The 26,682-nt window shown below is 36.2% G+C and overlaps 6 protein-coding genes across 27 annotated transcripts in view; 4 read left to right on the top strand and 2 right to left on the bottom strand.

The window, feature by feature from the left end:
* The first annotated feature begins 1,138 nt into the window (after positions 1 to 1,138).
* On the top strand, positions 1,139 to 4,188 carry LOC131664629 (28S rRNA (cytosine-C(5))-methyltransferase-like). 5 transcript variants are annotated; one of them, XM_058935889.1, is made up of 8 exons: positions 1,139 to 1,325; positions 1,763 to 1,911; positions 1,981 to 2,132; positions 2,304 to 2,574; positions 2,658 to 2,914; positions 2,986 to 3,101; positions 3,180 to 3,254; positions 3,329 to 3,484. In XM_058935889.1, exons 2-8 carry the CDS (start codon positions 1,827 to 1,829, stop codon positions 3,354 to 3,356), a joined length of 984 nt encoding a protein of 327 aa, XP_058791872.1. In that variant the 5' UTR covers positions 1,139 to 1,325; positions 1,763 to 1,826; the 3' UTR covers positions 3,357 to 3,484. The 5 variants fall into 5 exon arrangements, with proteins under 5 accessions (XP_058791872.1, XP_058791868.1, XP_058791869.1 ...); XM_058935885.1 differs by having other exon boundaries at positions 3,180 to 4,188; XM_058935886.1 differs by having other exon boundaries at positions 1,695 to 1,911; positions 3,180 to 4,188.
* An 836-nt stretch (positions 4,189 to 5,024) lies between these two features.
* LOC131664630 (cytochrome P450 6k1-like) lies at positions 5,025 to 7,399 on the top strand. Its single transcript, XM_058935890.1, has 5 exons — positions 5,025 to 5,770; positions 5,896 to 6,120; positions 6,197 to 6,474; positions 6,564 to 6,747; positions 7,233 to 7,399. The coding sequence occupies exons 1-5, from the start codon at positions 5,122 to 5,124 to the stop codon at positions 7,391 to 7,393; spliced, it is 1,497 nt and encodes a 498-aa protein (XP_058791873.1). The 5' UTR covers positions 5,025 to 5,121; the 3' UTR covers positions 7,394 to 7,399.
* Positions 7,400 to 7,428: 29 nt separating this feature from the next.
* Positions 7,429 to 13,152, bottom strand: LOC131664627 (FYVE, RhoGEF and PH domain-containing protein 1-like). 2 transcript variants are annotated; one of them, XM_058935881.1, is made up of 7 exons: positions 12,588 to 13,152; positions 11,439 to 11,894; positions 10,503 to 11,206; positions 10,124 to 10,329; positions 9,682 to 10,050; positions 8,899 to 9,335; positions 7,429 to 8,678 (listed from the first exon to the last, which is right to left on the bottom strand). In XM_058935881.1, the coding sequence occupies exons 2-7, from the start codon at positions 11,891 to 11,893 to the stop codon at positions 8,603 to 8,605; spliced, it is 2,247 nt and encodes a 748-aa protein (XP_058791864.1). In that variant the 5' UTR covers position 11,894; positions 12,588 to 13,152; the 3' UTR covers positions 7,429 to 8,602. The 2 variants fall into 2 exon arrangements, with proteins under 2 accessions (XP_058791864.1, XP_058791865.1); XM_058935882.1 differs by having other exon boundaries at positions 12,957 to 13,152.
* A 910-nt stretch (positions 13,153 to 14,062) lies between these two features.
* Positions 14,063 to 15,560, top strand: LOC131664631 (transmembrane protein 222). 3 transcript variants are annotated; one of them, XM_058935893.1, is made up of 5 exons: positions 14,063 to 14,649; positions 14,766 to 14,858; positions 14,940 to 15,150; positions 15,220 to 15,350; positions 15,422 to 15,560. In XM_058935893.1, the coding sequence occupies exons 2-5, from the start codon at positions 14,767 to 14,769 to the stop codon at positions 15,498 to 15,500; spliced, it is 513 nt and encodes a 170-aa protein (XP_058791876.1). In that variant the 5' UTR covers positions 14,063 to 14,649; position 14,766; the 3' UTR covers positions 15,501 to 15,560. The 3 variants fall into 3 exon arrangements, with proteins under 3 accessions (XP_058791876.1, XP_058791875.1, XP_058791874.1); XM_058935891.1 differs by having other exon boundaries at positions 14,065 to 14,649; positions 14,723 to 14,858; XM_058935892.1 differs by having other exon boundaries at positions 14,064 to 14,858.
* Positions 15,561 to 15,791: 231 nt separating this feature from the next.
* Positions 15,792 to 16,644, bottom strand: LOC131664632 (uncharacterized). Of its 5 annotated transcripts, none has more exons than XM_058935898.1 (2): positions 16,506 to 16,644; positions 15,792 to 16,223 (listed from the first exon to the last, which is right to left on the bottom strand). In XM_058935898.1, exon 2 carries the CDS (start codon positions 16,218 to 16,220, stop codon positions 15,792 to 15,794), a length of 429 nt encoding a protein of 142 aa, XP_058791881.1. In that variant the 5' UTR covers positions 16,221 to 16,223; positions 16,506 to 16,644. The 5 variants fall into 5 exon arrangements, with proteins under 5 accessions (XP_058791881.1, XP_058791879.1, XP_058791878.1 ...); XM_058935896.1 differs by having other exon boundaries at positions 15,792 to 16,239; positions 16,319 to 16,567; XM_058935895.1 differs by having other exon boundaries at positions 15,792 to 16,239; positions 16,396 to 16,567.
* Positions 16,645 to 18,472: 1,828 nt separating this feature from the next.
* Positions 18,473 to 26,682, top strand: part of LOC131664657 (histone deacetylase 4) — a 61,464-nt gene continuing 53,254 nt past the window's right edge. For 8 of the 11 annotated variants that reach the window (XM_058935949.1, XM_058935950.1, XM_058935956.1 and 5 more), the window contains exons 1-2: positions 18,473 to 18,739; positions 21,349 to 21,477. In XM_058935949.1, the coding sequence (XP_058791932.1) occupies positions 21,402 to 21,477 (76 nt within the window). In that variant the 5' untranslated portion in view covers positions 18,473 to 18,739; positions 21,349 to 21,401. Of the gene's footprint in view, positions 18,740 to 18,824; positions 18,982 to 21,348; positions 21,478 to 26,682 lie in introns of all 11 variants that reach the window. The other 3 variants (XM_058935945.1, XM_058935944.1, XM_058935946.1) reach the window with 3 other exon arrangements.

Raw genomic sequence — 26,682 nt, 5'->3', positions numbered from 1 at the left:
ACACTTAACGTCGTATTCTCTTTTCGGCTGTTATGTATATTATACGTAGAGCAATTTATTTAAAATAAAAAAAAAACAAATTAAAGTTATCATTCGATAAAAAGATAGTGTATCGAAAATAATGTCATTGAAAAAAATCTACTGATGTAGTTAATTCATTTTTATTTGAACATTGTTTTTATTTACACAGAACTCAAATAATATATCAGGGTTTTTTAGGTTTGATCTTTTAAACAGCATCAAACTCGAATTCACTTATATTATTTATTGCAAAACACGTAAGAGACATACATGAAAATACATTTCAAAATTATTGAAAGTATTATTTTAAGAATAAATTTATATTCTTCATTTTACAGCATGCCTTTACTTTTAAACCTAATGTCCTAATCCAATACAATAATATTCCAAATACTAATTTACAAAGTTATACAGGTAATTTTTATCGTTTTGTTTGAATTCTTTCAATTTTCACTGCAATTATAAAATATAAAATGTACATCTTGAATCTATGATTACCAAAAGTATTATTACTGTAGCACCAGTAAAAACTAATCATCCATTCTTTCTAGCAGCATAGCCAATCAAGAAAAATAAAAGTGAGATCGATCCACCGATTTAAAAAAATTTACAGTCTGAATGATACTTTATTAAAAACATTTTCACAATTTTGGCGCTTTTCTCTGACCACCGCAATGTCAATGATTAAAATAAAAGTACAATATTTTGGTTGTATTTTCTTTCTTTTTCCCTCTTTTTCGTTTTTATTTTTTCTTATGCGTGTTGTGAGAAATTTTTAAAGGGTTTACGGTCGTGATTTTGGCTTCATGAAAAAAGGACTTGAAAAATTATAACTGATTTCATTGTATGGATGCTTCATATTGGAACTTACCTATGTGTATTTACAATAAAGTTACCAATTTACTATTGACAATAAACGAGCTCGAACAAGTGTTTACACTAAATATAAAATAATGATTTAAATTAGATTTACACTCATATGCGTAATCACACTTCCGGTAACATATAACGCAATGACACAGTATGTGTGCGTGTATATACATATATATGTATATGTATATATATGTATGCATGCATACATATGTATATATGTATATATAATAATTAACTACAGGTGATGAACTTAAAATTTTCGGGTGATATTTTAATTAGTATAGCAACGGCAATAAATGTATTTGCCAAAAAGCTCATCACAAAATATTCATTAATTTCCAAATGCCACTGATAGATAGCAGCGGTGGTATTTTATAATCAGCTTCAAATGGAATGATAGTAGATATAACCTGTTTATGACAATCCTCATCGTACGTAAAACTTTTCTTATTATATTTTTTTATTAATGCCTTGTTTCGAATTGTCATTAACAATTAAGTGTCAATCTGAATTAAAATGGCATTATTTTAAATATTTCTGAATTGTGATACCGACATGAAACAAATTACACAAGTAACGGCATTTTACAATTTTTGTAACCTTAAATACAGATTATTTTCAACGAATCAACGTCTGCATTTGTTACTACTATTCAGCAAGAAAATTAATATTAATAAAAATCATAATTATTGACTATGTACCGAGAGAAATCTATCCATAATTAATCAAATTAATAGACCAAATTAATACTCTGCTTAAATATAAAATCATCAACAATAAATTTGTAATATTCATTACAGTTAGTAAATTATTGATTTTGTAATCTACAAGAGTTATATGAAATTAAAGATAATTAAATCGATCTTAGGTGTATAAAAAGCAGTAATAACATTCTAGTCATTATATAGAAGTTTAGTATATTAGAATTTACAATGCAGCCCATGCAATTTCCTGAGCATAGGAATTACAATGTAATACACTCAAGAATGCTGGGAAAACAAGAGCTAGAGAGAGGAAGTAAGATAATTTAAACTACTTGTCAAATGATTTTCAAAATTTGTACCTATCAAATTTTTATGCATACAGAGATACACTATATGAGTTCATCATATGTTACACATTTTACAAAGTTCAGAGCACTACCAAAATTTCATGCTACAGCAGTTAAAATATTAAAATGTATGGAAGCAGAAGGACTTACACTACAAGAAGCTGCTGAGCGGTTAAAAATAAAATCAGTAAGCTCATTATTGTTTATACTGGAAGACTAAGATGTTAATAAAGAATAAATTTTAATAATAAGATAGCTCATGATTATTTTCAAGTTATTTGTATGAAATGCGATTGAGCCACTTCTTTTTTAAATTTTAGGTACATGTAATTAAAAATAACTAACTAATATTTTACAGTTGGACGAAACAGAAAAAATGTTAATAAATGTTAGCCAGCATTATGGCAAAGTAATAGAATACCTTATGATGAAGAGTACACTTTTAAAAGATTGTCCATTTTTAGACTTTCACACAATAAAAATTATGATAGGTCAATTATTGTGGGGTCACCAAAATATTCCAATTGGGACAATAGAGGCTACTAATTTACTATATTATGAAGCAGATTTGAAGGAAGATTTTTTGGAAGCAGACGCTATGTTATACTATACATACGAATCTTATATATGTAAGTTATTACACAAGTTATAGTCGCACCAACCTTGTGTTTATCATTAATTATGAAGATATTATGAAGCTCTCATGTTCTAGCTACATTACCAACGTATGTACGAGTAAACACACTTTCTATTTCACTTGAACAATGTATTCATGCATTTTATAAGGAAGGCTGGGAGCTCATACAGTATCCACAGACTTATTCACACTATTTGGCCACTATCTCACAATTGAAAAAAAGAGAATTTATCAGAGACATTCACATATCAGAATTGTTAATATTTCCCCCTGGTACATCATTTTACAACCATCCTGGATATTTGAAAGGAAAATTTGTTTTGCAAAATAAGGTATTATTTAAAAAAATATAGTTTTTCTTTAATATTTTGTTTACCAACTATAAAATGTACCTCAATTACAGGGAAGCTGTCTAGCGAGTTTCTTATTAAATCCAAAGCCAGGATCAGTTGTATTGGACATGTGTGCTGCTCCTGGCAAAACATCAAATCATCTTGCTAACATAATTAATAATGAAGGGTAAATTAAATGTACAATTTTTAATTTCAATGTTTTGATTCCAGTATTGAATGATTAAATCAAATATAATTTTTTCAGAATTGTTTATGCAGTTGAAAACCATCCTCACAGGTATAATAAACTGTATTCATTTCTAGAATTAACAAATGCAAGGTGTGTAAATACAATGTGGTCAGATAACATGCAAGTCAAAATTGAAGATGTAAATTATGTTTTGATTGATGCAGACAGCACCTGTACTGGTATATTTTATAAAAGGGCAAAAGCTGGTTTAAGTCGTAGATTCAAACAATATTTTCATGCTTCTTTTAAAGCTCTTACTTATGCTCTTCGGACTTACACAACTGCCAAAAGAATTGTTTATAGTTCGTGTACAATCCATCCTGAGGAAGGGGAAAAAGTGGTACAACATGCACTTGGAAAAGTGGGTTATTCTTATAGTCTTCTTGATGTTAAAGAATTATTGTGGTCTGAATGGATCAGTGTTGGGCAAAGTGTAAATCATTTTGGTTTTTTTCCTCCTGCTTCTAAATGCTTACGCATTAATCCAGACGTTGATAAGTGCCACGGTTATTTTATTGCGGTATTTGAAAGAAATTTTGATGTACCTGTACCACCTTACCAATGGAAAATAAAAGAACCACAAGATGTTTGCAATGTTACTGAAGATGTAGAAGATGAAACAGATGATGAAATTCCAAGTCACAATAACAGTAAAATACTAGAACCTGCAGCACCCCCAGTGGTCAAAAAATCTCGGAAAAAACTTTATTTCGAGAAATTAAAAGCGCGTTTTGCAGAAAAAAAAAAGATGAATAGGTTACAGCGTCAATCAAAAAATGCTCAAACTTCTACTGCAACAAATCAAACAATAAATAGTCAGTCTAGTTCGCAGCCGTTCTACAAAATCGAGCATAGCCAATTATATCCATAATTTGTTCACTGGTTACAGTGTTGAAGTGCTTTTTTCACTGACAGCTTCAAAATTTGAATATATTCTTAAGATTTTTTAATATATTAGAATAAATTAGCGTTTGTGTTTTATAGTTGCTAATAAATCTTTTATACGTAAATAAAGTATTTTTGGTCAATCAATTTATAATTTTAATGCATTAACCTTTTAAATTATTATTTTTCTAATTAGTGGCGATTTATTTGAACAATCATCTATTCAATAATTACAAATTGCACAACAATACGCTTCGATACTAGTGCGAGAAAGTGATTTGAGCCTCATTGAACGTTTGTACCCAAGCGAAACGAAGCTAAAATTACTTTTTCGTACGTGTATCTAACTTGATTTTTCGATACGATGTGTGCGAGATGGGATTTGAAGCACAACTTGTTTTCTCAAGCTTCTGCAAAGCTCCTGTCAGTCACGCAGTGTCGAAAAATTAAACTTTATGTAGTTAGATAAATATTCGAGAAAATAATGGCACATGTCTGAACAAACATCAAATCATATTTTATATGTGTAAGTTGATTTATATCAGTATTGATAAATCAATTTTGAAAATAGACTTCAATAAGTTGATGTCTACGTGAAAATAATAAGATATCAGTTACTTTATGCTTTATATGTTAAACCTATACATTTATACACAGTATAAATATCGTTTACAATTATAGTAATACGATACAAAGCAAGATATTGAAAAAACCAAAAGCTACTATTACTCATGATTGGGATTCAAGAAAAAGTTTATGTAAAAACACGTTTTGTGAATTTTAATTGTCTAAAGTTTTCCTTATAGATAAAAAGTTGCAGTATTTTAGTTTAAATAAAAATGTTCAGTTGTATACATTGATAGATATAGTAAATGATTGAGCACTTTTTTTATTATCTTATCTGATAATTTGAAGTAGTGAAATTTTATCAATGTAGTTAAGTGATTCAGACAGTATATTTTATTTTATTTGAAAATGGACATAAGTATTGCTGAGTAGAACTTTGTCTTAATATATCCAATTTGAAAATTTGAATTATATTTTAATAAAAGGTTTTTTTTACTTTAAAAATATGTTTGAAGTAAACAATACTGCAGTTGTAATATCAGCTATTCTATTCATTATAAGTGTTTTATACATTTATTCAAGATATAAACTTTCTTACTGGCAAAGGTGTGGTGTAAAATCACTCCCAACTAACTTAGTGTTTGGAAACTTCAAAGATACTTTTACTTTTCGAAAACCACCTGGTCAAGTTATTCAAGAAATATATGATGCAGCAAATAATAATGATCCATATGTTGGTTTTTATGTATTTCATCAACCAAAACTACTCCTTCGAGACTTTAATTTAATGAAACAGCTAATGATTAAAGATTTTGATGTATTTCCAAATCGTTGTTTTGGTGGAGAAACTGAAAAAGATTCAATTAGACTAATCAATCTTCTGGGAATTCATCAACCTCGATGGAAATATTTACGACAAAAGCTTACTCCAAGTGTTACTGGACTCAAGTTACGCCGAATGGTTCCATTGATAGAGGAATGTGGAGTTCCTCTATTGAAATATATTGAAAATTCAAAAGCTGGATTGGATGGATGGAAAAAACTTGAATTAAAAAGTATTTCTAGCAAGTACTCAACAGATGTCATAGCTTCTTTAGCATTTGGAATAACAACCAATTCATTTGATCAAGACAGTATTACTTTCTGGGAAGCTGGTAACTTTTCATGCTTAAAATTATTTATTATAATATCTTTTCATCATATTTATTGCTTACGATGCTATTTTAAAGAAGAAAATTGAAAATGATTGTTCTTAATTTTCTTTTATTGTATTATACAGGTCAAAAAATTTTGTCAGGAGCCAAAAGAGGAATAATATTGATAATTCTATTCTTTTTGCCTGGCTTGATCAAATTCATTGAAAATTACATGGTAGAACCAGCCAAATATTTTAGAACTATTTTTTGGGACTCCATGAATACTCGTGAAAAAAATGGCATTAAACGAAATGATTTAGTTGATCATTTCATCAATTTAAAAAATCAAGAACAAATGCCTGATTACAGTAACAATAAGATACTCAATACTTAATATAATTTTATCTTAATGTTTTTTATACTTATATAATGTAATATGTTTAGAATTTGAAGGTGACAATTTGTTAGCCCAAGCAGTATCATTTTATGTAGCAGGCTTTGAAGCAACTTCTACAGCAATTGCTTTTAGTTTATATGAATTATCTCATCATCCTGAATATGAAGAATGTTTGTATCAAGAAATAAAAAATCATGTGAGAGGTAAACAATTAAGTGTAGACTTAATAAAAGAGATGACCTTTTTAGATCAAGTAGTTAATGAAGCACTAAGACTCTATCCACCACTTCCCATTGTGGATAGAGTTGCTGTAAGAGATTACAAAGTAAGTAAAAAAAGCTCGACAATTATTTTTCTTATTATTACTTGTAATTTCTTAAATTTTTTCAATGTTCTAATTGCAATTTGTAACAGTTACCAAGTAGTGACGTTATAATTAAAAAAGGAACGCCTGTATATATTTCTTTGAATGGTACAAATCGAGATCCCAAGTATTTCGATAGGCCAAACGAATTCATCCCTACGAGAACATATTCTGAAACAGAAGATTTGCCTAGCTCGTCTTTCGCTTTTGGTCTAGGTCCTCGTTCATGTATTGGTGAGTGATCAAATATTTTATAGTGTAATTATTTTTTGGACATATAATTTGCTCAATAATGTACGTATTATTAACAATAAATCGATGAATTTTTCAACTTTTTAAGCTTAACCCACAACCAATAAAATATATTTTTAATTACTTAGCTTATGAATAAAAATTTGATGGTCGTTATTTTCTTGTGATAAATACCTAATTGATCAATTTAAAAAAATTATTTTTGATCGAATTTCAGCAGCGATACAAATTCAAACTCTTTAATTTGTATGTATTTTTGTCGAGAAACTATGATTTAATCGTAACCCACTTTTTACTGGGAAATAAATTTAAGAAATCTTTAAACAAGTGTCACGCTGGTAGCTGGCTTGCAAAAGCTTTCAAAATGCTTTTGCAGATAAGCACAAATATAGACGTATCGTGCCACATACGGATTTTCATTTATCTGACAGTTATAATATCCTACATATATACTTTAACTTTTTCAGGACAGAGGCTTGGACTAATCATAACAAAAATGGCTCTTATTATGATATTAAAAGAGTATGCGCTTTCGAACGAAAGAAAAGAGAAAACTGTGTTAAAGCCTATAACCATCTTCACAGCTGCAGCAGACGGTGTTTATGTAAAACTAAAAAAGAGACAGTGATTGGATAGTTTTGAAGAAAAGAAAGAAAAACGAAATAACGATACTCGAGATCTGTATTTGTTCGTCACTGATAAACAATGTATTTTTCAATGTCAAGCTTTATGAAATACATCACACTGTAGACATTTTCGCAAGCTAGCATACTTTGACGTGACATAAACTTTAATATAGATGGAAAAACTTAATTTTACGAAAAGAACAAGATCAGTCTATAAATCCTAGTAGATTATACAATTCATCGATTGAACAGAAATAGTCAATAGTTACACTAATCATTACGATTTCATAAAGATTGACGAAAGAATTATTTTTATTATATTATAAAAAACGTATATATACATAGAACGGTGCAGTTAACAGCTAAAGCGAAACAAAGAAATGTATGTCTTGATTACCAGAACGAATTGAATTTATTGTATAAATCACAGAATTCAATAATTGCGAGCTGCTGATATTAACACCAAAGCTAAAAATTCAATTGCCTCTCATTATAACATTGAATCACTCAATCCAGCGCGATTTCATTAAGTCTATATAATATTCACCATCAAATACAGTCTATCGACTCTATCTTAATTTAATAATTATCGCTGGTCAAACGACGTATATAATATTTAAATAGATTATAACATAATATTACAAAAATAACAAGCGCCCAGAACAGCGTATAGTCAATACACTGGGTGTGATCGTGTGTGTTTTAAAAATGCGTTTAAAAACTGACACGATTTTCGATATAAAGTCTCTAAAAGTGGCCTTGTACAGAAGAGATAAAAATTTATCTTTTTCTTTTTACTCTTTCAACTTCTGCATAATACGTCACTTTCTAAGTTACGTTCACGCTTTGTATATCACATAACAAAGAAACTTGTAACTTTATTTCGCTCGCATATAACGTAATTTTCAAAATTGACTGCTATTTACGGCGACTTTTTTTGTTTCGCTTTTTGTTTTTTGTACATGTATACGGAACAACGTGATGTCAGAAGATTTGTTCACATCTATACGATCGTAATAATGATTACCATCAGGAAAAAATTGAATACAAGTTAACAATACTTATTCGCACGACTATTTTGTCAACACTTATGTGCTATATGGATTCAATATTATTTCTCTTTACGCGATATGGAAATTGGCTAAGTTGCTTAATACAGGGCAGAATACTTTTATATTTTTTTTATCTTCGGCATGGTATTATTGACTTTCTTATTGTGCGTCTTTGACTTCGTCCGTGGATAGAGGTAGTTCTGCCTTTGTTGCTAATTCTAACACATTAAGCCACCTTGAAAAGAATCATTAAGTTAATAATACATTTTTGTAAACGTTTGTGTCTAATCAAACAAAGAGATATTAGTTTAGTTCAATACAGGTCGCAGTTTTTAAATAAATGTCTAGAACTGTGTATTTATTTTCTTAAATAATCAATGAAATGTGTATTTTTATTGCTCCGAAATACAAAACGACTTGTAAACCAGCTTGAATATAATTAAAACAATATTCACCTCTCTTTATCCTCCTCCGTAGAAGCCTGTAGATAATAACTTTTCCGCGAGTGATGAATCTTGAATGCCCTTACGCGGTCTCTAAGATGATCTTCATCGGAAAGTCGAGCGGCATCTATGATCGTGAATCCAGGCATAGGAGTAGCCGTCATTGCGGTACGCTCCGCCTCGGACTTGAAACTATAGAGGACGAAGTCATTGTGAAGTGCAAACCAACGTCTTGTCCACGGTTTGCTTGCTTGTGTCTTGAGGAATAGGTAACCCGAAAGGACTGACGCTGCGCTTGCTGATACTTGTAGTAAACTTGGACCGTTCGGTAATGAAGGTGAAGTTTTTCCCATTGGTTGTGTCAAAGCTGCATGACATAGTCGACACACTCGCATGCTTTTGTTGTCTTCAAAGATTAACTTTTGGTTTGAGCATTTACTACAGACGACCTGTTGAATTTATTAAATAAAAGAAATCAATAATGCATAAGTCATTTAAAATCAATATTAACTATCGGAAGTTGGATAAATAAAACTTGAAGTAACACAAAAGCTGATACTAAAATTAAATTTCATAAACTGTTTCTCTTAAAAGTTGAATTGGCAGCTGAGAAAGCACTTGAAATAGATTTCCGCGCAAAACAGCAAAAGAGTTCAAACGTCAGCTAATCTAGCGGGAATTCCATTAGTACATCCGGTCGTAATGAACAAAGCTCGCGCCATACGCACTAGTGAAAAAAATAAAAAGCGCAGTTTGGCAGATGAATTGGTTCTATTGATGGATAACACCACTTACGATGCCACAAGCCCGGCAATTGTGCTTGCGCTTCATCACGGAAAATATGGCCTCACAAACCATACACCTCGTGACGTCGTCAGCCTTCAGCAGGGGCGTCTTGTTAGTGTTATTGGTTTTGAGGCTTGCTTTGCGTCTCATAATCTCTTGCATCGTCTCGAACAACGCGTCTAACCAGGCAGCTTTTTCCGTTGCCGATTCTGTGTAAAGCTCCACGCTCTTATTCTCATCACGAAGATAAAACGTATTTGCAGTCTCCAAGTTGTCACCTTCGATAACTTGGAGATTCTCAATCATGAATTTGGCGCGTAAACGATACAATGGCCCGGGAATCAGTCGGAGGGAGCATAGTAGTAGGATATCGCTAAACTAAAATTATTACACGCGTTAATATGAAATGATGATTAATAAAGAATTGAATTGATAAAAGAAAGACATTTACTAGGAACATGTGTCTTTCTTGATGATCACCACTTCTCGCTGAAATCTTGACGATTCTCCCTTCTTTGACGAGCTCACGCGTCGCGCTGACTAGGTCGGTCGAATCGTAAATACTTTCTTGGATTTCCAAAAGCTTTTTGAACTTATCGATCTTTTTCATTGCTTCGTTTGTGTGATTTGCAGCGATTGATACTAATTCTAGGGCTTCTGTAAATTGAAAAGGGCATTCTTTATCGAGCAATAGGATGTCACGTAGAAAGCTTTATTTGAAGTAAAATTTAATCAATGATAGCCATCAAGTTTTATCAATTTGTTAGTAAATAATATTATTAATTTCTCTTATTAATACGCTACAACAATGCTATTAGTCGATAACTTACTTTTGGTATCTTCGTAATCAGGATTATCTTTAACAAGGTTCCTCAAGTAATCTTTCAACAATAATTCGTATCTAGGTAATCTCTGGATAGGACTTAACATGTGATGAGCCAGTGTAAGTTTTGCGCACTCGTCTAACTTTTGAATTTCACTGATAATGGCTGCAAACCTCGTAACTTTTTGTTGTAACGTACTTATGAGATTTATAGCGTAATCGAAATTCTTCACGTATTCCGTGTACATCTTCAAAAATGGAGCAAAGTTCTTCATAATATCACCTATTCTGGGATCGGCGTCCCATGCCTCTATTCTCTCTTCCAATTGGGGTAACAAGAAGTCATTGTGGAATATGTAAATCGATTTTATATTTGAAAACATATGCTGGACCGTTTCACTTGGAAACATTGGATGGGCTCTGTTCTCCTGATCGACGCGGAATTGAAATATCTGATCAATTAAATAAAGAACGCTGACGTACTTCTTTTCTGTACTCAACAATTCGTTGGCGATATGTCGAGCTTTTTTCTTCTTCGCGTCAATCAAATTCTTTTTAGCCCGTAACTTCGCTTCGACCAACAACTCATCGGCGTGATCTGCAACAATTGCTGAATCTGTCTCAGAAGATCTAGTCTCTTCTGATTCTTCATCGCTCTCTGATTCACTCACTGCATAATCATTTTGATAAGAACTATCTGTTACTACATATCTGAAATTTTTTTAATTAATAAAATTATAATGAGAAATTCAGTAATTTTAGTAAATCATGTATCAATTCAGTTAATGATATAAAAAACTGCTGAACAAATAAAAATACTAATTGTGATATATCATAAAAAAATATAAGTAATACAAGTTCACTATCACAATTAGTCATCACTGCTATCATTTCTCAAAAGTGAATTATAACCGACTAAGTAACATTATGTTTAACCAATTACCTGCTACTTCTATATTCCAAAACACTATGAGACATTTTGCTAAATGATGATTCAACTGTTGTTTCCTGTTCCGTATTGGTTTCAGAGCAAACAGTTGATGTTGAAGTAGACATAACAAAAGGTCTAAACCTGGGAAATCCACCAAAACTAGCAATTCTATAAAAGGAATGTCTAGGTGGTTGATTCTGCTCCTCCTGTCCACCAACTGAGTCTGAGTCTTGTGAATTGCCATCTTCACTAGCTGCACTTTGTTGTTCTAATAATCGTGAATTCCTATTGCCAGTCTTTTCTGAATCAACAGATGAAGATTTTAGGTCCTTTTCATCAGTGATATGTAAATCTGTATAGAAAGTACTGGTGCCACTCGTTTTGGAGCCAAACATTTTGGGCTCGAATGGCTCTGAACGAAGATAGACCATCCAGGTTGTAAAGTCTTTCAACTTACCGCGCAGCATTCTGTATATTTATAGATTATATTAATCTCTATGGCTATTGAAGATTAAAAACAGTGATATTGAACTAATATATAAGTAAGAGATTCAATATGTGCTTCAAATATTATTATCAGCAAAAGCAAATAAACTATTCTAATGCTTAAAATAAGGTCATTGTTAAAAGATCAAATGGAGTGAAACATTGACAGTTATCGACCTGTGACTGACTCAAAATGCAAAAGATCTATTTGTTGAATTTATATTGATATCATTCTGTTTGCATTAGAACTTTTAAAATAATAAATATTATATGTCTTGCAAAGAAAAGATTCTAATGTTAATGTAATTATGATTAATTTGAACTACGATAAATGTATTAGAATCAGCGTTGTAGGTATTCACTGCATACATATACGTAACTTGTGAATAAAAATAGTAAATAAGAAAATCAAGTCGAGTTTCAATAGTATTAATAAGCAGTATTCTCCATATGCGACTGTCAATCATTAAATTATTGCAGAGCAGCAATGAAAGCTGCAGACCCTCGAGAGAGTAGTTCCATACTCAATTATCAAAATAGAAACAAGAAACTACACTTAATAGCCGTGTCATGAATCAGACACAGACAAATGGACGTAACAAGAAAAAGAGCGCGCGAGCAATAAACGCAAAAACGCGAGTGCTGACGATCAGCAAAAAAAGCACACAAATTGACCTTCTGCTTGGCCTTGTTTGGCCAGGAATCCAAACAAGCTCCACGCCTGCAATTCCAAGGCCAACATAGCTGCTTGCAGTTCTAAACACACATTCACACGCGCTCGCACGAAAAAGGCTAGAGATATCATGAACGTTTCATTGCACCACGACGTCGACGACAAAGTGGTAACGGACGACGACGACGTTGCGAGTGAAACTGGAATGAGAGAGCCAAAGGAGCGGAGGGGGCCGCCTAATTTGGAGCAAGCTGCCTGCGAGTCCGAGAGAGGCTTATCAACCGACGCCCGGCTAAAAAAAGCCAGCCAGCACTGCGCGCACTATCGATGATCTTCTTCCTCTTGCATGCACATATGCTTTATTTATTTACTTTTCAACGCTGCCGGTTGCTCCTCCTGCGTCGACTCTTAATTCTCAATCCATACTATTTCGATGCTGCTCGGCGCTCGCTCACTCGCTTGCGACTTGCGTAGGAGTACATGTATATACCTTATACGTGCATGCGAAGGCGGACACACACACTTGAGATTTATTGTGCGCACTGCGCGCTTGCTGCTCGGGCACCGTGTAATAATAGTGACGACTGTCGACTCGACGGTAAGATAGAAAACTCGCACACGAGGGCGCTCACCTGCTGCAGTGATTCGAATAATGAGTGTATTATTTTTTTAAATTGGTACATATGCATGTATGTACATATACATACTTTCATTTGATGAAAGACATTACGAAATTGAATGTTAGTTTTTTACGTACCGTAATATCATACGTAAGCTTTTTAACTTCAAGGTCGACATTTGTAGCAATTCTATATAAAAACGTTGTCGATATGTAGCAATCATTGATAACGATTTTTATCGTGTAATATAAAAGATTACCATCTCTGGCACCAAATTGCTCACGTCATTGTAACGTCAATGCGGTAAAATTAACTTATTTTTCATATGGATGAAAGTATTTTTATAAGTTAATTTTACCGTTGTATCCAATATATGGCTTTCATATGGAAATTTATGAAATATTATTTTAATTAACATCATGAATATATTTGTTGTAACAGGCAATCAACGATTCATTATGATGGATTCTCATTTGAATTATAATAAAAATTATTGTACTCTTAACTTTCATATCCTATACGTTCTTTGTTCATTCGTTAATCTATTGTAATTGAGTTTGCATGCGACAATTGACAACTCGGCACTAGCCCAACTTGGACAGTATTATTTGTTACACTTCGGAACGCTCGGTACTAGATGGCACCACTATTCAGTTATTGATTTTCCAATAAACCGACCGATGGAGGGAAAAGGATTTTGTCAGGATGGATCGAGCTCTCTTTGCTTAGAAAAGTTTAAAATTTAATTCTATCCAAATTCTATATTTAAAAGAAGTGTAGCCTATTACCAAGATATGAAGATACTAATATATTATCGGTACTAAATTATATAAATCACGAACGTGTATCGCATTATAATCATGTCACTATAGTTCCTCCATACTCCTCTTGACAATGAATAAAAATATAATAGATATCTTACGGGAATTTATTTTGAAAACAGATATAAATATTTGACAGTCATTGTTAACTATTAAGCAATTACAATTATAACGTTATAATGTTTCTTACGATTTATTTATATTTCAAGACTTAGTATGTCACTCAGACTGTTTAGTGTTGAATCAATAGATCTCTAAACCAAGTATACCTATCTTATTGTTTCGCTTACACATATATTTTATAAAAATAAAGGAAGAACATATTTAATGTACAATCTGTCAAAAACAAAAGGAATAATTAATTTTTATATTATCTATGTGTATCATTGGTTGGATTTATAATGGTTATATAGCGCGCCGACAATGGCGCCACCTTTCTGGTGCTATGCAGCCGTATTACTATGTATATAAAGTCTACCAATAAAAACATTACTATACTTCCAAGTCAACACCGTCGTCTGCATCAGTGGATAAATATAAACAATACGCTTAAATAATGTACAAATCATATGAGAATTGAGGACAGACAGATATTCCGCAAGCAAAACATACGTAATTCATAAGTGAGTTAAAAGTTCTGTTATTGTTTATCAGATCAAATCAACATTGAATGAGTTTGCAATAAAATTGTTTAAGTTTCGTTGTTTTGCTATGTAATTATGATGCATGGCGAAACCAGTATGCCTATTTCACCGGTTCTAGATCTCAATGTTGACCCATCAAGGCAAAGATATCCATTTTGCATTGTTTGGACCCCAATACCAATACTAACGTATGAATAAACTTAACCTTAACTTTTTTGATAATTTATCATTCAATAAATCCAAGTTTACTAATAATCATATTTTTTTAGCTATTTATTTCCTTTCATTGGACACATGGGAATTGCCACATCGGCTGGTATTATTAGAGATTTTGCAGGTCCATACTTTGTCTCTGAAGATAAGATGGCCTTTGGATGGCCTACAAAATACTGGCAATTAGATTATACAAAAGCAAAAGGAAGGGTTCAAGGGTGGGACTTGGCTGTACATGAAGCAAGTGAAATTTATAAAGAACGAATGGTATTAATTTTGAAATGAAAATTTCTACACTCTAGGTTTATATAACATATATAATTCTTTACTTTTCAGCACAACTTATTATGTGATAATTGTCATTCACACGTGGCTAGAGCTTTAAATTTGATGTCTTATGGCAATTCAACAAACTGGAATATGGTTAAATTAGCATTATACATATTTATATTTGGAAAATATGTCAGGTAAGATAAAATTAATTTGATACTATTCCATTATATGATTAAAAGTATTTTTTTAACTCAATGTTATTTAGTTTTTCAGCTAAAGTAAAAACTTGGGCTCCATTTATAGTGATCATGACTATAATTGTACTGCTCTGTAACTTCCTTTAAAATAAATAATTTATTTTTTATCTTTTTTTAAAAAAATTCATAGTGTACATACTTATGTAAATAAATGTATTTGTAATCTCTCTTAGCAAGTGAACATTGCATGGCAATTACGTATGTTTTATAAAAGAATACATGTACTTTTAAAAAAAACAGATCAAGTTAATATTATATAAAATAAAATTATAATTTACATTAAAATATATTTTAGATAATAAAACCTAAGGTACTGCAACTGAAAAATATCAAAAATAATAAACAACGGCACAGTTCTGTTAACAGCAATGGCAATAATCATTCTTCAATTTGACTATTCAATTCCGAAATTACGTTTCGCTCAAGACTGAATGTATAATCATAGTTATCTAATTTAATCCTCTGAATAAAAGATACAATTTCATCTAATCTAAGTTGATCAATTACTAAATCATCATTCATTGATTTCTCTAACAAATTACTCAATTTGAAAGAGATGCAATTCAAATAATTGATCTGATTATCTAGAGAACCTTGCTTTACAACTGAAGCTCCTGGTAATCCTGGTGGATATGGTAAAGCTGCTATATCAAGAGATGGATACAAGCTTGATGTTCGGTCATCTGCATTGGGTGCAACTGGGTTTCTTTTTTCAACAAATATGTATCCATCATCTGGTGGTCCTTGCTCTTCTGGCGAATTGGGAGATAACTCGCGATGTTTCTTTTTCCCAAAAAACCACGACATGATCTGTAACCAAACCAATCTTTCTTAAAGTAAAACTATTATCTATCTTGTAATTTCACAGCTTTTACGGAAAAGAAAAGGAGGAAGGTAATAGGTACTTCTATTTGTAAAGAGAGGTTATGAGCACTCGATTAAACACTATAAAATATCTCGATTCTTCGAAGTTAATGCTTACTAGTTATCACAGATTTATCGTATTAAAAAATTATAAACTATCAATATTTGAAACTCTTTTATGAATAAGTACTTAATAATAGCAGATACTATTTCTTTGTTATACGCAACATTACTCAACAAAGGCTTGGCTGTGATGACAGTCGAATGGCGACTTGTGTTTTCAAACTCTTGCCAGATACATATATGGATAAATACAAATTTTTACGATACGATTTTGGAGGATTTCTACTTGATTTGATTTTTGTAAATACTATTTTCATTATTTATAAGTAAACTCATTGGTAAAGAGCATTATTGACATATAAACGATACTTGAAAAAAAAGTTCGTGTTAGATTTACACGTGGATTCTCGATTTACTAAATAGATATTAGATCAAAAATAAGCGTTATAAAATATATGTCAATATAAATAATTTTTTATCAGATCTATAAATGAGCATGAACAATAGTTGAATATAATTTATTCATTATTCAATTCCTTAATAAAATTAAAATATTGATGAATTTTTTCAGATTTTCGCGCCAAATGTTGACGTCATATCAGCATATGTGTGTATGTGTGAGCGTGTGCATATGTGTCTGCAGGTGTGTGCTGCACGTGTGTGTGGCGTTTGTAATCAAAATTTCCTAATCATCCAAAATCAATAGAGGCATAATTTTTCAAAACTGTCTTTTATAAGGTTTTTATTATTATTATTATTATTATTATTATTATTATTATTGCTATTATTATTATATGATAATAGCATTACTTTATATTAATTATTAATTATTAAGGTAGGAGGATAGAGATGGGTCTCTAGAATTGAAAACTAGCGTTTCTATTTTACGATTAGTACGACAAGGTAAAAATTATATAGTTTATCATTATAGTTTTTAATGAATGTACCTGAAGAAATGATTTCTTGTTAATTCTTAAACAAAAATAAATTGATTAAACTTTTACCATTTGAAAACACAAATTATTACCTTAGTTAACGACGATAACAAAAAATTATCTCAATTAACAAAGAAGTCACTGCTATACATAGATTCAGAAAAACAAACGTAATCATAAACGTAAATAAAGCCATTCACAATATTGTATATTTGATGGTGTATTAATTATCTTTCGATGAAACATACGTGCGGTTATTTACACTTTCAGTAATGTTCATTCATTGTGTTTCCTACTGTGGTACCATAATAAACGTGTAGATTCAGAAAAACAAATCTAATCATCAGCGTAAATACAATTATTCACAATATCGTATATTTGACGATGCCATAATTGTTTTTTTAAATAAATATGCGGTTATTATTACACTTTAAATAATGTTTATTCATTGTGGTTCATACTGCGTGGTTTCATAATAGACGTACGTGTGTGATGTATTTACGTATTCTATAAATAAATATACAAAGTACAGATTTAAATAAATCTCTTCCGATGAAATGTAAATCTCTTTTGAGACTGCTACAGTTACTTCACTTTCTAAATGCAAAGGTGCATTACTGCAAACATAAAGTATGTTCCAATTTCAATAGCATATACTGCATATATCATTTCGTAAGTTTTACATTGAGCTTTTTTAATGAAAGCCACACAATTCAATAATGAACACATTCTCTTTATTTGTCTGTATAAGATTAGCAGAATTTTGAACCACTAAAAAGCTGTAGAGCAGTAAATAGTAATAATGCAAGTGTATATATATATAGTGTTCGTAAGCTACTCTATAACCAGCAATCGGTAAGCTGATTTTCCAGCAGATATATAGTTTGCGAATCTTCAACAAGATAGCCTCGCAATCGCAATGTTTTCGCTCGTCTATATTATAACCGGCTGCGGGAGAGTGTGTACATATATAAAGTCTAGGTGCGTGTTATATATGTGTGAAGAGGAGAAATTTCTCCCTTGGCGCGGCGCGCGGTACAGGTATACAATATTCGCTGATATACATACCTAACATCGGAGAGTGCGCGCGCGCGTCTACCAGGCTTTTTCCACCCCCGAGCTGCGACGCGTGGCGAGCTCGAGGGGGGGGGGGGGGGGGGGGGGGTCAGGTTCGGTTGGCCGTGTGTGTCCGATCATCAGTGCTCGTCGTCGCTGGCGTCGCGCGCCCGCGCCTCTTATCTGCCTCCTAACCTCAAACATCATCGGAGAAAAAGCTCTCTTTTCTCTCCTGCAGTATCATCACGCGCGAGTGTTTGAATATTTGTGTTTTCTTCTCTCTTGATTTCTTTTTTGCTTTTTGGCGCGTATGTGTACGTCAAGTGCAGAGTATCATACATATACACCAACATTATTGTCGGTGATGCTATAGGGGGCTGCAGTGCTAAAAAGGAACGAGATTGGCAGGTGAGTTTTTCTTTTTTGATTTTGCTCTACGTTGTTGCTGTCTCTAGTTTAAATAATCAACTTCATCGAGTAATTAACTCGATAGCACGCAGGATATCGTAACGGTAAAGTCAATCACGAAGCTGCAGTGTTTACAAATTGGAGACGCTCATTATTATGTGTACACAGGCATTCGCAGATGTACACACGCAGTGTCTGCCACATCGTGCGGATTCCTTTGGATATCCCACGCGAAATCTCCGGTAAGTCTACAGTGTGTATATACCAGCAGTCGTGAAGCGAGCGATGATTCGCTGACACTTGCTCCGATGTTTTCTCCCTCTCTCTCTCTCTCTTTTCCTCGCATTCTCGCGCTTTACGTTGCTTCTCCACTATTAGCCTGCTTTTTCTACGCTACGAATTTTCAAAGAAAGGCTTTACAAACGAACTACTAATAGTTTATCGGTTATGCAATTCAAACTCTAATCTATAGTGGTCTGAGTGAATTACCTGGGGATCGAAACAAAAAAATGTCAATACCGCGTGTGCGCACGCATCTCGGCTTGGGCAAAAATTATCGAGAAAGAGAAAGAGAGAGAGAAAGAGCGCGGAGCACGATAGCATGGGAGCGAGAGAAAGAAGGGAGGAGAAAGAGACGAGATTCTTGGAATCAACAGGCTGTGCTGCAGAAATGAGAAGCGCGCACGAACGTGCAAGCTACTGGACCCCTCCCAGTGTACACAAGCCAAACTCTCGCGTGTATACATTTACGGGGTTGCTTTCTTGTACAGATCAATCTTCTTCCCTTGCGATATATATTAATTTTTATTTTCACGCTGTTCCACCGTGTGTGCGCGTGCAATTGATCGTTTTTAATTGCCGCAAGCTCTGCCCCGTCACGCACGCGTGCTTCTTTGCGATCCGTGTCTTTTTCTCGTTTTCACCAGAAATACCGGTTATTTTTATATTGAACTTGGCGATGATGGAAATGCGTCGTCACATTGATTAATAATTTATTGTCATGAATTGCAAAGGTACTTAAACGCGATTACATTTTGCTGTTTAACTGACCGGCTTTCGACGAAAGCGAATAGTATTTGTGGAGTCCAAATTTCAGTTTTTGCCCGATCGCGACCATTAGCCTAACGAACAATTTTAGTGCAATCCAAAGTAAAAGCTTTTTCTCGATCGCCAACAACTCAGTAAATAAGTTCTAAAATATTCCTTATCGCCGTTAGCCAGATTACGTTGAATGTTTCATTGGTTTGTGCAAACGCACGCGAAAAATGCAGAAATAAGGCGAGAGAGAGAGAGAGACAAGCGACGGTGGGGGCAGACATCAAATTGGTTGATCGATATTTGACAGGTCAAGCAGTACTGTATACATCCGCGTTGGTTTATAAATACATGGCTCATTGATTTCGCGAGCGGTAATTATCGATCGGCTGCTCGCTGTCGCGAGAAATTCGTGAGGACGAGGGCGTTGGGGGGAGGGCTCGCAAGGAAAAGAGAGCGAGAGGCAAATTGAAACAAGCGAGATTAAATAATGCATCGAGTTTATATCGGCGTGCTCGCCGGTGGTTGGCTGCAAAACGACTATTAATAGCCGCTCCGGCGCGTCTACCGATAATTAATTTAGCCCAATCGGGTTTCGAATCCAGGATCGGAGAAAATTTCTTGACTAGCGCGCGAGCTCTCAATGATGCGTTGGAGATCATTGGATTTTTCATTTTTATTTATTTATTTTCGTCTTTTTTTAATCCCCTGCCTCCGCCTCAATCTTCATTTGCTCTTTTTTTTTATTTACAGACGATCGAGATTTGACTCCCTTTCGTTGACCGTCGAAATAGTTTGCGGCTTGCCGTACGTTGCTTTACATTTGAGACGAGGCTTACGATGAGCATTAATGGTAGAAATGACCTACCGAGCGAGTGCGAAATATCAAGCAGATATTTTTAGCTCATAATTTTTTATCAAACAATGAGCGGATAGAGAGAAAATGTCCAGCTGAAAACTTGGTCACTTCATTATTACAGCTGATGAAATATTACTTCGGTAATATTATATCCAGCGAAAACCTCTAGTGTAAAGCATCTCTACCATATGTCCTAGAGGTTTCATCAATTCCAAATAATTCATTACTCTTAACTATGTATTGAATAATTTTCAAGTTGGAAATTCTTCTACGTGCACATATTCCTTTTGTCTTTTGGGTCTTCCATATGAATGCGTGGAATATTTATACGGTTTTGTCGTTCGAAAGTTTTACGGCAGGCGCGCGACACATGCTCTCGTTTGAGCACTGAAAACGCGCAGAGATCAATATTCCGTAAAGCGTCGTCAATTTATATATAACTCCCAAATGTGAATAGACAATCTGAATAACTAACGAGTGTCTGAAACGTAAGCGCATTGTTAAAATTAAATGTCGGTTGGAGGTAAAATGAGTTCATATTAAATTTCCAACGGAAATCATTCCAAAGTAGATGTTGAGACAGTCTGAATATTTAACGAGAGCTCGAGCTGATACAATCTATGTTCATTTTTGCGCCCGAAAAAAATTAACTTCACCGAAATAATTCTATTCTATTTTTTCTTTACTAAATCTAACCCGACATTTTCATTTTCAGGACTGACCTGGTCAAATGTAACGTATAAAAGAAAAACAAGTCAAGAGTGGTAAATGCAGTGTGTAGCAGATGTTCAAGGAACCAGAATGTCCGGTGATCACCCTCCCACGAATTCCCTTCCACTTACAGGTTAGTACAGTTCATTTTAGTCCATTTTTATCCTAATAATTTTTTTTACCCTGCTTTTTTCACCGAGCGCCATAAAGATATTTAATCTCACCGAGATTTGAACGACCAAGTATCGAGTTTCTTCTTTCGTTCGAGATAATCGTCTAATAATTGCTCTCGATAGCACTTGCGCAATCGCAATACGTAACAGACCTCACGTACCGGCACCTATTGATTAACGAATAGTCATAAATACATCATCTCGATCGCTTCTGTCCGAAGAGTGGATGTAGAAAGACAAATATATATTTTATGAAAGCTTTAATCATACGTTTCCAAACATGGCAGCATTCAAAGAAAATAACGTAGCATCATTGCCATTCTGTCGGTATCGTAACTCATTACGAAATACATTACGAAAAGAGCGTTCGAATTATCAAGCCCGACATCTCGGATTGATATTGCTTTGTTCCGCGACTCGTAACGCGTGGAGATTCGCGAGGCGCGAGCCGTCACTTTTGAGTCGAGAAACGATTGGGAGCTTGCGTCGCGCAGCGCGTATCGCGCGCGATGACGCAGCGGCGTAAGGAGCGCGACGCGGACGATCGTCGCCCGCACCCGAAACGCGAACTCATGGCGGGACGATATCGCCGAAAGCGCGCTCGTCGTTTGGCTTGTCTTCGTGGCTCCGGTTGCGCGGATTAACGCCGGGGAAAGCCGTCGGGGCTCGCGACAATGGACTGACAAGTAGAAAGCACCAGGCGGCGTCAACGTCTGTCACGGATGCGAGGGTAACGTTTCTTTCTCTCTCTCTCTCTCTCTCTTTGCAGCGCGGAGCGTCGATTGACAATTATTATCTCGTCCTTTTTTTCGCCCGTCGAGCGTCACAATCGTCTGGCACATTCGTCGAGCTTTATTACTAAACAAATAAAAAAAAGACAGTGCTATCGATTAGTTTGAGAATGATTGAAAGCGTGGTTACAATAGTTCCAGTGATATTCCATTAATTTATGCAGACGCATTGACGCTCGCGCGCAGTGCACAATGCCTGGCGCTCGCCATTGTCGGCACGCGAAGAAGCGTGCGCGCGGTGATCGTCGACCGGGCATCGATTCAGCCGCGGCTCACAATGAAAATTACGTACAATTAGATAACGCACCTGCGTGCCCAGCACAGCTCCTTACTTCTAAAAATAGATCGACGATAACTGGACTTTCAAATTGCTTAACAATACGTGAATTATTGAATAGTCGATTCGCTCCTTCTCTTTGCTTTGCAGTTCGCGAAAGAAGAAGTGCAGCGATCAGCCGTTTTTTTTTTGTTTTTTTGTTTTTAACGACGACGATACGTCGCGATTACATTCTCTTTCGTTTGGCTCGCGTGTGTATAGGTACTCGTTATTCGAGACACGGAACTCGCCGGTTTAAAAATAGGATGCATTGAGTCACTCGGCAACGCTCGCGTAGGCGAGTGTGGCGTGGCGCACTCGCGGAAAAACAAAAGTCGCGGCGATAATAACGGGCGCGCGCGCGTGCGTCGTTAGCTTGCCATATTGACTTTTACGGGTCGCACTCGCGTTGTTCGCGCTAATCGCGCGTTGGCTCTCGCTCATTAGCCCGTTTCCCTACATTCTGGGCGCTTTTCTTTCTTTCCACGGTCGCGCGCTCGCTCGAATGCAAGCGTCGACGGCGCTCGAGCTAAGGCATTTCGAGTGTTGCGATTCGCCTCGTGCCACCTGTAATCGAACGCCAGCTCGCATTGGCGATCGATCGGGCTAATTAATAGGCTCATTCCCGTTGATGCCGCCGGACTTGGCGAGCGGATCGATGCTCGTGAAACTTGCAGCTGATACGACATGCGATTGATGCTGAATTGCCCATCCGACAAAGAAGAAAAGCAGAGAGAAAGAGAGAGAGGAATCGCTCGTCGGATTGATAAATGTTTCATCAGCCGGCGCTTTGTGAGAGAACAGAAACGTCATCTAGCTTACGCGCGAGCGTAACATTTGTATTCGAGAAGCGCAATCTCGAAAGACTAATGGAAAGATGTATTTGTTCGATGCATACACATCTATGATAATAATGCACGCTATAGAGGTACAAAAGCTTCCTGTTCGTAAAAATAGATTCTGGCGCTCGTCTCTTTTTCCTTGTTCCCAACGATATCTCCATTCATCGCCGCGATCTTTGGAACGAGCAAATAACTCTGCGGCACTCGCAGCGACGGATATTACCAGTCTACTCGTAATTTTTACGCGATCGCCTGATTATTTTATTGGTAGGGCAACGCTTTCTTACGCGATTATCCAAGATGCTTATGGAAAAATTCCAGCTGACAATTACCTCGAGAACTACAATTTCACAGCGCATGATGCTTTCCAATCGTCTCTTACAGAAGCCTTATCGACACTGCTTTTATCTTCTTTTTTTTTTTTTTCATTTCAGCTCGTAGTTGCTCGAGCAATAAGGAAGAAAATAAAAGCGCGAAAAGGCGCCTGCGCAACGATATAAAAGCGCGCTGAGCTAAAAAAAGAAAAAAATGCGAACTATCTGGATAGTAATCGACGTCGATAAGAAGTTATTATTACGACGAGGCGTTACGCAACTGCGCGCGCGCGCTCAAATGCGCAGCAGTGCATTCCGCGTTGGAAATAACGAGTGGATAAAGCAGAAGGTCAATATTTAGCTCTTTTTTTCCTTCTTCTTCTTATCTCTCCTCGCCCCCCCCCCCTTCCACCCCTCGTCGACGTGCTTTCCAAGCGGATCGCCAGCGAGAGAGACGATTGATTGTACCGCGCGAGTAAACGCCTCATCAAGCGCGAGTCGTTAAATTTCGGGATTCAGGAATTTTCTTCAAGGCGACACCCGCGCGGTTTTCTCGCCTGGCGTTTCTGCCGGCGCGCGCGCGATCGCAACGCGCGTCGTTCTCGCGACGATTGCGGCGAAAAACAAAACGAAGAAGAACGAAAAGCAAACTTTTTTTTCCAGACGCGTGCCTGGTCTTTGCGCTCGATCGATACGCGCATCGTCGGCCGTTTTCAACGGTGCATTGTTTTCCGCAACCCTTTTTATGACGACGATGCCTCGATACTATCGACGTTATCGATGTGCGGAAGTACACGGAATCCGTAAGTTCGAGGTGATCGATGGTCGCATTGTCTCTTCGCCGCGCTCGTAAAGACTCGATAATGCAGTTCCAAATACCAAACGATTTGTTATAGCACCGAAGATTTCGTTGAAAGCCGTAAACGAACAGGTCGTTCAATCCGAAAACTCAGAAGCAAGAAATCGCTGCAAGGCTTCCACGTAACGAATTCGCCATATAAAGTTCCACTTTATACAAATGCTCACCTGCAAGCGATACCCGAAAGATCTGTCTGAGAATAGCTTCGTCGTGAAAAAAAAAAATAATAATAATAATCGCGGGGGCAGAGACACAGGTAAGCAAGCGAGCAGTCCTCACGCGATCGGCCGATTGTAGCGTGACAATAGCCGAAGGTCGAAGGCCTAAATTTAGTTACGGATTGATGACGACGATGATAGTAATCGCGATGATGGTACACGTACGTGCGTTCGAACGGATGAGTGAATTCGAACGCGCGTCGAACGGTTTAAAGGGCGCGACGATGCAGGCTATTTCGGGAAGAGTGGAAGGGAGACAGAAGAAGGCAATTTTTTTTTTTCCTTTTTGTCCGGATGCTAAAAATAGATCGAGCGCGCTATCGGTTTTACGTAATGCATCGAGCTGCGTCGATCTTCTATCGCGCGCTCGACGACAGACGGTGGCTCTTTATTTGCTCGTACTTTCAGAAAATTATCGACGTGCTGTTTCATCGCGAGCGACGCGGCGATGCATCGCGCGCTCTCTCGCCGAGGTTTTATTTTAGCCGAAGGACCTTTTGGTTTTACGAGCTCGGTTAGAAATAACTAGCCGGCTAATTTTATTAGCTTTGCGCTATATAGTGCGCGCGGCGCGCGCGAGGAGTTGCATTGTGAGTCGCACGGAAGCCTTCTTTCCCCTTTGCTTCGGTTAAGCTGTGCCCGTGACGTGTTATTAATTTGCCGATTAATTACACGGCGTTAAACGCGCGAGGTCTGCCGATGAGAGTTGTCAGTGAAGGGAATATCGAACCGTGGCAGGCAGTTTCGCGAGCGTTTCGCTAGCTTGCGCGAGCTCGTAAGAACAGGAGCTCGAATGATTCGAGGAAACGAGGCAATCGATTTTCCCACGGGTGCGCCCGCGCGCTCAACTGCGAGATCGCCGCGGACAGAAGTGAAGCGCGATAGCCGACCGCTCGCGAGACAGGCCGGAGATGGTGGCGGAATCGGACGCGGAGCAGACCGGCCAGCAGCTAAAATTACGCCGCAACCGTATGCCAGGATAATAATATGAATGGCGTGCGCGGCGCCGGCGCGCGGAACAGCTCTTCCGTTCGCAATTTATCATTCGCTTATTACGCCCGAGCGCCGGGTTTTCCGCGTGCTATCAGCGATTCGCGAGGCCTCGCCTCATTAGCACGACAGGACTGCAGCGTCCAAGTCGATATTTGTTCTTAGTCTCCACTTCGTCACCGAAATCAAAGCTATCTGGCAGGCGTCTGCATGAATGGAGGGGTCGGCGCGATTCGCGTGTCGCAAAGCGAGAGAAGTGACGGACGAATCTTAGACTGGTCTCGCGCGATCTCGATTCCTCCTCGACGGAGTGCGAGGCAGGCTATTCCGAAGATTATGTCACCTCGTAAAGCGCTCGCGAAGTGTACGCGAGCAGCGCTCTATCGCCAGTTTTATCGTGTCAAATCTTTGTCGAATGCTCGCGTGCATGGATCACAGCCGACATTACGCCGCTTGAACGTGGAAATACAATTTAGATACTAGCTGTAACTTTGTAATTGTCTTCGTCGTCGAGCTCACGTTGCTTTTTTTTTGTTCTCGAAGAACGTGCAATCAGTCGATTCGCGTGTACAAATTGCTAAGCGCGATTTGCGCGTTGTTTTATTTTTAGAAGCGTCGTTGATAAAACAAAAGAAGGAATCCGATAATCAAAATCACGATTGCAGCGACGTACGCACGAACTGGAACGCAGCTATACGCATTTGCTCGAATCGCGAGGTAAATTACAATAGGAACGCCTAATTCTATTAGACAAGAAATGTCAATGGTGCCTGTAGCCGCGGAGCATCGCGAAATAAATAAAACAAAGCGAGCGAGTCGCTCGAGAACAGAACCG

Source organism: Phymastichus coffea, unplaced genomic scaffold, assembly GCF_024137745.1.
Source record: "Phymastichus coffea isolate CEN01 unplaced genomic scaffold, Cenicafe_Pcof_1.1 PCOF00044, whole genome shotgun sequence".
NCBI lineage: Eukaryota > Metazoa > Arthropoda > Insecta > Hymenoptera > Eulophidae > Phymastichus > Phymastichus coffea.
The sequence above is the reverse complement of the archived record's forward strand: the minus strand, read 5'-3'. Positions and strand labels throughout refer to the sequence as shown.